Source organism: Macadamia integrifolia, unplaced genomic scaffold (assembly GCF_013358625.1).
Source record: "Macadamia integrifolia cultivar HAES 741 unplaced genomic scaffold, SCU_Mint_v3 scaffold961, whole genome shotgun sequence".
In the NCBI taxonomy this organism is placed as follows: Eukaryota; Viridiplantae; Streptophyta; class Magnoliopsida; order Proteales; family Proteaceae; genus Macadamia; species Macadamia integrifolia.
The window spans coordinates 68,766-79,188 of record NW_024870603.1 but is presented as its reverse complement, the minus strand read 5'-3'; the positions used below and the strand labels follow the sequence as shown (position 1 = coordinate 79,188).

The window sequence follows — 10,423 nt, the reverse complement described above, 5'->3', positions numbered from 1 at the left end:
ACATAAAGACATGAATTCATTAGAATTTGATTTTCAAAATTGTTATGATTTCAAACATGGTTTGAGGAATTAGATTGGATCAATATCGGCCTTAACCGATGTCAATTCTTCGTCGATATCGTATCAATGGATTGATAAAGACGAAGAGTAAAACATAACAATTTTTTTTTAATTGAATATAAGGTCAATTCGGATCGAGATCAGATTGGTATCAATCTTGACGATCCTGACCCTGATTCCATTTCTCAAACTCTGGAGGCTCCATTACAGAGAAGTGATTTGATTCAAATTGAAGGAACGAAAAAATTTAGGACAGACCTCAAATGACCTTACGAGTAGTGAGAAAAAGACATACATTGCATAGTTTAGGTCTTATATCTAATATATGACTTCGAATAGAACTAATTAGAAGGTGATGATTCATGTTGTGGCTCCATTTTGTTAGGAAAAGACTTAATTATTATTATTATTATGATTTTGATGACGACTAAGAGGATGACGTGATGATAATAGGACATCAAGCAAACTAAATCATCTTTCAAGACCCATGTTCATTCAAGATAAACAACCTAAAACTTAAGGAAAAACCAAAGCTAAACAAAACAAAAATCAGTAGATCACCATAGATAATATGATAGATATGGTTGAAAGGAAAGGATCCTCCAATATTTTTTATGTGTTGAAGTTTCATTCAGTCTAGTCTTTAAGGAATTTCTTCAACCAATGTGCTGAATTCTTTGGGCATGAAGCCAGCCCATCCTTGAAATTCACATGGTAGATACCAAAGCGGGCTGTGTATCCAGAATCCCATTGGAAGGTGTCATACAACGAGGCTAGGAAGAATCCCTTCACATTCACATTTGCCCTGCCAAAGAAAAAAACAAAGCCCCAATGGTTAGTAGGTCCCTTAGGACCATGGCTTTAGAAGTCCAAATCGGGGTTGGGATTTGTCTCTACTGATATTGATCTGAATCGGGGAGAATCGAGTTGGTTTGGACACTTTTATCCTTGGTTTCTATTTAAAAAATAATTTTTTTACCTTTTTAACTTTGATCCATATTGGTCCAATGATACGAGATCACCTCAGAATCAAGATCTCTCATGACTGATACTAATCAGATTCAGGTGATTCCCCCAAGTCTAATATTGATTCCTTGAACCATGCCAGGGAGTAGAGACATGAGAATATATTCAATTCATAGCCATCCATCTATCATGTTCTTTTTTTTATTTATTAATATATATATATATATATATTTTTTACATAAAAGAATAGTTTTTTGAAATTTAATTTGGTTTAAGTTTGTTGAAAAAGGTATTGGTGATGCAGTCAATACTGCCACATTAGCAGTGGTGTGGGTGGTTATCCAATCAATAATAACTCGTTTAGAGTTGGACAACAGTGTTTAGAGACGACGTTTGGACCTGAGGTGGGTGGTTATCCATCCATTTATCATGTTAGTCACAAGTTCAAAACTTGTAAACAGCCTCTTCTGCGAAGCAGAAGGTAAGGCTGTGTCACTTGCCTCTCCCAAATATTGTAGTAGCACGAGCCTCGTGCACTGGGTTGCTCTTTTTAGTAAATGTTTCTCCTTTTATACATTGTTCTTGCTGCCTATAAATGATTGTGATGACTCTATAGGCTGATATTTCGAAGTCATAGTAGGTCAGTTTGGTTCGAGTCGGTTGACAAATTCCCAACCCCAACCCTAAAAATCGAATCAGGTTATCATGAGTCAAACCTTAATTTATCGAACCGGATTATACTACAATCTTATCATTTATAGATGTTCCTTCACTTGTGAGTTTTGAGACCTTATATATTATTGCTTTGGATACTCACTTCATGGCACTCTGAAGGGACTTCAGATGATCACGCAAGGCATCTATTCTATTTTCATCATTGAGAGGTTCTCCCATGGGGTTGTTATCATCTGTAGTTCCTGCAAGAAAATAAACAGATTAATTACTTCAAGATGATATTTGAACAGTTCTTACTATGTAGTTAACATATAAATCGTTAAGTAGCTTACCATTCCCTGTGACAAAAATATCAGGATTCTTGTATCTATCCTTTATGTAAGTAAGAGTGTCCTCCAGTCCCTTCGGATAGATGAAATGCCACCTTGAAGCAGTCTACAAATTCACATCCAATATTAGGGGGAAAGGTTATGAATTGTCCAATGGGGATGAGCATTTAATGAAGAAAGAGGGTGTGAGGTTCACAGATTGGATTTGAGAGGAAATTGAATCCTCTGCATGTGCATTCTTTTTCTTTTGTGCATTCACTTGTACATACATGTGAGTACCTAGCATCTGCTCCTTTTGTTTATATATATATATATATATATATATATATTTTTTTTTCATCTTTTAAACGACAAGAAATTAGACACGTGTTGAATCCTTACATGTATGTGCAAATATTCATTCTCATTTGTGAGGGCATGTGCAAGAATATGCACACTTGCACTTTACACTTCTTTTCTGTATTCATAATTTCATTTCTTTTTTGAGAGGACATGCGCAGGAATATGTACACTTGCATCAGATGCTTCCTTTACTTATTTGTAGTTTTGTTTTTTTTGTGTATAAGTTAAACACATGTATTGGGTATAAAAAAGGGCCATCAAATTATGATTTCCTAAAACACAATTATACGGATATATAATTTTTTTTAAATAAAATAAAGAAAAAAGAACCTTGCCTACTTGTGTTCTCAATGTCCTATATGGGATAGGCTGTGAAAAGATACCTCTGTGTGTCTGGGCATAAGGAAACACAAGCGGACAGAATTCTCTTGTCCAATTAAAAAAAATACAAGCTGATTGTGTAACTTATCAAATAACTTACACATTCCCACTTTCTTATGTACAATTTGGCTGTTGCGGTCCCCAAGACCAAAGATTTCTACGTAACTCTAACAGCTGAATGCAGTAGGGTTATCCAAAAAAAAAAAAGGTTTTCACAATACATTTCATGCCTTGTGCAGCCTTAAAATTCCACACAAGGCAGAAAAAGCATGCAATGAAGATTTCTATAAAGTTTTCAGAAACATACCTGTGCACCAATGTGGATTCCGTTCCGTTGAGCTGTCACATTCAATATATTAAAAAAAAAAAAAATCATCACATATGAGTCATAAGATGCAAAAGAACGAAGAAAAATGAAATTTAGAGAAAGTGTTTCTTATGAGAGAGTGCAGTTTTTATACGTGCACGAGGGTTAATGAGAGCGCGAGGAAGCTTCCACAAAGATATCATTTTCCATTGTGCATCGGTCATTCCCCTCCCCCCAACCCCCCAAATCCAAAAAAAAAAAAAGTGTCTAGGTGCAGGGGCCACACTCCCCCATAGAAACTTTTTCCCTTAAATTTTATGTGACCGGTTGCTCCAAGAGTAGACCACATCTGGATCATTAACAAAAATTATAACTTGGTCAAAAGAACCCTGTCTTGCTGGTGTTGAACACTGGTAGGAAACACCATTGTGTGGTACTAATGAGAGGGCACGCTCCAGTATCTTCAGTGCCCTAGGCATGGGATGGCATCATCTTTTCACACACCCTATTTTTGGGCATTTCTTATGCTAGCAGGACAGAATTCTAAACTTACTTGTCAGATGACAACGAGAATCAGTGGAATAGCTTGGGTTGCCATTAGGAGGTGGAACTCCAGCGGAGAGAATAGCTTGAGCGTAATTTGAAGTATGGTAGTTTAATCCAAGGAAATCATATGATCCCTTTAAAATTTCAGCCTCCTCCTTAGGAAATTCTGGCAGCCGTTGTGCGATTTGAACTTGCATGGATTGTGGATATTCACCTTTGGTAATAGGATCCATAAACCTAATAGACACAAGAATGAGAGTACATGTTTGGTCAGAACCGACAACCTAGGTTTAGATCTTTATCTGGTTCACGGGTTTGGCGAGTTTGGGTTAGCGAATATGAGATTTGACATCTATTAGGGGTGGGGTAGAACTCATCCTTAAAATCTAACCTTTAACAAAAGGATGTTAAAGTAACCATATAAGTCTCCGAGCTCAGATAGGGTTCTTGTACAAGCCTGTGACTGACATGAGTATTCCACTAAGGTCAGAGTCCAATGCAATGAAGAAATTGACTTGATGGAGTCCACGTGTCTGTCACAAGCATGTACAAGAATGTTCTTATATGAAAACCTTATCTAGCCTCTAAATCTCCACATCAGACTATTCACATCTAATATGAGATTTATTACTTCCGCCATCCACGTGAAACCCTAACAATAACCCCATACCCGACAACTCCGATTATAGGTTAGGCTATCTAATACTACGAGTGTACATAAAGGACTTACCATCCAAGAATGAAATCGGAAGCTCGTTGAGCAGCTAGCTTATCATCTGGGTTATCAGAGTAGGGAACCATGCAAATGTCATTTAGAGTGATTCCAATCTTCCCCTTTTGATTTGCCTGCATATATAGGTGCAATGACAATCTAAGAACCCATCTTCAGATTCACATATTAATTGCCTCCATAATTTTTTGATATGAATTTGGTTGCAAGGAAAATTAAAAGAAAGAGAAGTGAACAAATTTTAACCTAAAAAAGAAATGTTTGTAAACATTATCCCATGTGATTGTATAAATTACCAAATTTTTTTACTATGGGATAAAGCTTTTTATCTGTGAGGGGCCCCTATGCTAAAGACACATGGGCATGCAATGACCAACATACACCTGCCTAGGGTTACGTACACGTAGGGGCCTCTAGCAAGTAGAAAACACAGAATTACCCATTTAGCAATGATATATTTTATATATAATTTTTATTTTACTTTTAAATAAAAAAAAATTGAATATAAAATAAAATAAATTTAATAATCAAATATGGAATGAGGAACTTGAGGCCTAGCATTTACCTGATACTTGTCCCTGTAAATTTTGACTGCAACTGAATGAGCAAGGAGCAGGTTGTGAGCAACTTTATATGGATCGGCCCCTGCATTATCTGTTTTGCCAGGTGGGAAGGTTCCCTTCACATACCCTCCAGTAGTGAATGTCCATGGCTCATTCAAGGTTATCCAATACTTCACTTCATCACCGAATGCTTCATAGCAGGCCTCAGCGTAGTCCTTGAAATCATTTCTGTATGTCATGGAAGCAATCATTAAATACAAGTTTATTTTTATCATTGGATCTAGACCTTAGCATGCAAACAATGATAAAATAGAGAGCATTATTATATACCAACATAAACCTAGCTCATTAAAAAAAAGGGGGATGTGTTTCCTACAAGGGAGTGCATCTCCTATGAATGTGTTAGGCCAATAGAAGTGCATGAAGAAGCATTAATAGAGACGTTATTTTTCATTTCATGGGGATAAGTTGATCATTTCATCCCATGTGTCTGGGCACAGGGCCCACACTCCCCCATAGAAATCATTTTCCATTAAATATATATAAGGAATAAAAAGTAGAAAAGGCTCAAGACAATGGAGTTACATTATCTTATCACTCAAGAAACCATGATATTCATCCTCTAGAGCTTGGGGAACATCCCAGTGAAATAAAGTCACAATGGGCTCAATACCTACAAATAATAACAAAAAATAAGACATATTTATATGGGGATCAAGGTGTTTTAGTGGAAAAGTGCAGTTCCTGTATATGTACAATAACCAATGTGTGCATAGAGAAAACTTCTATAAAACATTTATTTTCCATTTTTTATGAAAGATAAATCGAGCGTTTCATCCCTATGTATCTAGCACAAGGATTGCACTTCCCCACAAAAATTTTTATATGAGAGAGAGAGAGAGAGAACCTTTGGATTTAAGCTCTTTGATGAGGTTCTTGTAAAACTGGATGCCTTGATCGTTCACTCCCTTGCTTTTCTTTCCATCTCCAAGCAGATATTTCCAAGAAAATGAGCACAAATATTCATTATTATTCAGCTATGTAAAAAAGGTGAAACATTTGTTTACCTGCCCACTATGATAAATAAAGCCCAGACTCCATATTCTCTTCCCACGTGGGATCCGTCCGGGTATAGGGTTTCGTACGCCAGATGTGGGTTCCAGATAATGTATGATAAAAATAGAAAATAAAAAAGAGCTTTAAAAAGTTTAATGGCATTTTTTTTTTTTTCGTCTTTCTTTTTAATATATAGAGTTTTATTATTAGTAAATGTTAATCTTGTAATTCAATAAATCTTCAAACCTTTTTTTTTTCATAATCATATGGAAACAATGTAATTTCCGATTGGAACATAATGAAGCCTTTTTATTATTAGGGATTTTCTTATGGATGCTTCTCAAGCTGTAAGGGTGTCAATCACGGTCAGTTCCGATTCAGATCAATATCAGTAGAGACCAAACAGTGGTGGTTCAGTGAAGGAACATACCCACCCCCGTGATATGTAATAGTATGCATTAAAAAAAGTCAACACTCTTGACTTTTGAAAGGTGATTTTAAATTAAAAAGTTGAGTGATGGGTAGAATTGTTGGATTCATTAAAAAAATAATAAAAACTGTGGGACCAATCACATATTCTGAAGTTAAAAAAGGAAAATAAAAAACAAAAAGTCATATTAAGGGAGACCGATTTCTGATTTTTGTTCGCAAGAGGCCCTCTTTGTCTTGCCCCAGAGAAGGTGTGCAGTGACCACTGTGACCACTATGTCTTTCTTAGGGTTTATATTTATCAATGTGAGAGTAGGGGATTCTCGCAGACAAAAAATACTGCTCCTATTAATATATTTCATAAAAAAGGTAGGATAATGTTTTTGTTGAGGGAGTGTGGGGGTTCTGCCCAGACAAATGAGGGGGAAATGACTATCCTGCCCCCTATGAAAGACAAAAATGTTTGCTCTGTCGATTCTTCTATATGTGCTCCTATTGACCCATGTGTTAGTGTAGGAGCTGCGCTACAAGAAAGAAAACTCTTCCCCAACGAAAACATTCTACAACTCCTTAACCGAGATAGAGGGTGGCAAAATGATGCTACCATGCCATTGAAACCCCCAAAACCAATTTCCGATTGATGCCCACGTGTGCCCCCTCGTTGGGCTCCTTTTTGGCACAGGAGCCACGTGACCATGGAGCATTCATATTTAGGGAAAATGAATGCTCCATGGTAGCGTGACCCCTATGCTCAGACATAGAGGGTGGTGAAGTGACACTCCCATACTTTTAAGGGGCATACCTGGTGCACGAGGCTCCCGCATTTACGAGGTTTGGGGGATGAGAACTATGCACCCTTACCCTGTGAATGTCGAGAGGTTGTTTCGACTGCTTGGCAACTAAGTCGTAACATTCGTACTTTACCATTGGACCAAGCATGCCCTTGTGAAACCCAAAAAACCTACCCCCTCTTGATGCCTTTATGCACCCCCTCATTGGCCCATGTGCTCGCACAAGGGCAGCGGGATTAGGGAGCTTTCTATTCCCCCTATATAATGTACTATATCTTTTTTTTTTTGGGTAAATATAAATCTATTATGATATATATAAAATATATATTATACATCAAACAAAAATATTATGATTTATCACTTTCAAATTATTTTCCAAAACACTTTTATATCCCCTAACTTAATAGAACTTTTGTAAATAAGACTTGAAGAAATTAAAATATAGTGTCAAGTTCTAAATACGTCTACAAGGTGTCATCCACGCAATTGTTTTCAAAAGATCATGGATAGTGTGCCAAGCGAACTCAAATACAAGAATCAGCAATTTTGAATTTTAGATCCTTGGGAGCCTTGAGTTTGTCTGTGTAATGGTTTCTATCAGAGTACTTACTGGGAAATAGTCTGGTCCATGCAATAGAGAATTTGTAAGCATTCAGCCCCAGTTCCTTCATTGTAGTTACGTGATCCTGTGTTTAGATTAGCAGGAGTGAATTAAAGAACATCTCAAATAAGGGGAAGATGAAATTATCATCATCAAGAAGTTAGATTAATCCCATGTATTTGGCCCCTTCATAGCAAAATAGGTGATGCGGAATCGAGTAAGATCAGATTGATCAAGTTATATGATAGTACCTCATAGTTGTGATAGGCATCCACAGCAGAGTCTCCATTGCTTCGGTCCTTTATTTTCTCTGTTCACATAGAACCACAATATTTTTCAGGTGAATAGATAATAGGGACAAGAAAAAGAACACTACCCCGATCATGTGCTCTTATGCCGGACATGGGGCTGAAAAATGATCACTCTACCCCTGTGTTGGATGCTTTGATGTATGTTCTCATTAGTCTCTGCATCGGCGCAACGGCCATAAGATCAGGTAACATTCTCTCGGGAAAAATTTCGCTGCTGCCTACTTGGCTGCAACCCCATGGTAATAGCCACAGAAATGGAATCCTAGGAGCAGGTTTGATAATACCAACCTTGAGTGAATTTTTCCACCCCTACCACTAAGATAACATTCCCTTGGTTTGTACCAGGCGTTGCAGCCAAGTTTCTCATTCTCTCTCCAATTGATATATATACAATCAAAACAACACTTCATGAAAAAAAAGAAGAAGAAGAAGGTGGGGGATAAAAACAAAGAACAACATAATATAACAAAACTAAGAGGGAGAAATGAGAGGAAAATCCCAAAAGAAGGCGAGATGCCTATTCCTGTTAGAATCTAGGTACACTGCCATAATATTACTCCTAACCAAACTCGCCCCAATTATTTTCAAAATTTTCAGATAAACTATTAGTATTTCATAACCTGACCTCTTATGTATTTTTTTTTTTTATTCGAAGAGAGTTGAATAGTCTGACAGACTCCTTGATTAGGAAAGCTCGGTCAATTACGTGTGTGACAGGGTGGCCCAATTTTGATCTATAGTTACATGCACAATTGACTATGCTAGCCATTAACTTTACACATTGATGATGAAAAAAGTCTTTTCTTAAAACAAAAAAATAAAAAAAAATAAAAAAATAAAAAACAAAACTAGAGAAAGAGAGATTTACACACAAAAAGGAGAGAGAGAGAGAGAGAGAGAGACCTGGACATGTGTGAGTGAAATGATCCCAATTACTTTCTCCTTTTCCATACTTAAAAGCTGCACCTTCAGACTAAGGAAACAAAGATCCGAAAACAAAACACATTCAAATTAAGGTGCAGGTAGGCTATATACGTTTGTAAAACTTCTTTCACAGTGCAATGTGACCATAAACTTTACCTGGTATGCTGATGACGCCGTCCCAAAAAAGAAACCCGGTGGGAAAGTACTCTTTCTGCTAAAAGGAACCTCAGTTGGGTCAGGAACTGGTTTAGTATCGACAGGAGCTGGGTTAGGTTGAGTGCTATAGTTCTGTTTTTCAAAGAGAGTATGCCTCGGCCAGATGGTAAACGGTTCATTCCAATGGCCTGAGAGGAAGGGGTTGGGTAACAGTAGTAGGGATTGGGTAGATACAGACCGGAGCAACTGAACTTTCAACATCTCTGCTAGCTTGAAGCTATGGATGAGATAAAGGCAGAGTACGGAACTTTTTAAGGATCCAAACAGCTCAGTCACTCTTGGAGGTAAGGTATGTCCCTTATATAGAGAGAGGTTAAAACATTAGTTGTGGAACTCGCACTTGACTTTGGTAGCCATTAATCACAGGTAGTATTTAGTTGTGTATGAAAAAATTAGGGCAACTGTTTAATGTGGGTGAATGTGGTTCTTGTGTGTTTACGAGGGTTAATGGAGGTGCATGAGAAAGCATTTATGAAAATATCATTTTGCCCCATATACTTGAGTGCAGAGGTCACAATTCTCCATATAAAACATATTTTTAAAAAATTTGCAAACATAATTCATATCCATGGAATACAATGAAAATAAAATGAAACAAATGACATAGATAATCTTCGCAAGTATAAATTTTACATATGTTGCTTTGATGAGAAAAATTAAAAAAAGAATAAAATTCAAAAATTTAAATTTTAAATTTTAAAAAAAGATATAAATACATAAAAAAAACTATTATCTAATTATAACTTTTATCTTATTATGACTTCTCTTTTATTTTTTCTCTCGGTTACCAAATATAGCTAATGACCGATTTGATATTCAATTATTTTTTATAAGACCATTTGATATTCAAATTTCATTTTTTAAAGACCATTTTTTATATTAATTGGATTGGCACATCATTCAAAAAACGGAAAAGAGAAAAAGAGGTGACACGTGATAATACATAATGGATCAAAAGTCAAAATTTTTGAGAAAGAAAGGATAGGATATAGATAGGACACCCCTAAATCAAGGGAAGATGGTGGAAAACAGGCGGATAAAAATCCTCTGTTGTTCTAATCTCCTGTTTTTTCATGTTTTGGTAGGTGCAGAACGCGACACGTGGATGATGCATCACCAACGGTCAAGATGATATATGTTGGTTGAGGTTACCAAAACCGGGTTTTCTCCTTATGAACCAGACCGAGATTTGTATG

General features: G+C 36.6%; 1 protein-coding gene across 1 annotated transcript; it reads right to left on the bottom strand.

Annotated features, from left to right (window-relative positions):
- Positions 1-510: 510 nt before the first annotated feature.
- Positions 511-9,555, bottom strand: LOC122070661 (beta-glucosidase 12-like). Its single transcript, XM_042634864.1, has 13 exons — positions 9,168-9,555; positions 8,991-9,060; positions 8,028-8,086; positions 7,786-7,861; positions 5,807-5,884; positions 5,485-5,572; positions 4,902-5,127; positions 4,337-4,452; positions 3,614-3,843; positions 3,061-3,092; positions 2,034-2,136; positions 1,844-1,943; positions 511-865 (listed from the first exon to the last, which is right to left on the bottom strand). Exons 1-13 carry the CDS (start codon positions 9,426-9,428, stop codon positions 697-699), a joined length of 1,608 nt encoding a protein of 535 aa, XP_042490798.1. The 5' UTR covers positions 9,429-9,555; the 3' UTR covers positions 511-696.
- Between the last annotated feature and the right edge of the window lie 868 nt (positions 9,556-10,423).

Coding starts and splice junctions, on each gene's coding strand:
- LOC122070661 (XM_042634864.1), bottom strand. CDS start 9,428: ATGTTGAAAGTTCAGTTGCTCCGGTCTGTATCTACCCAATCCCTACTA. Junction 8,087..8,990: donor TTTCACTCACACATGTCCAG/GTCTCTCTCTCT, acceptor CTATGTGAACAG/AGAAAATAAAGGACCGAAGC. Junction 5,573..5,806: donor CAAAGAGCTTAAATCCAAAG/GTTCTCTCTCTC, acceptor TATTATTTGTAG/GTATTGAGCCCATTGTGACT.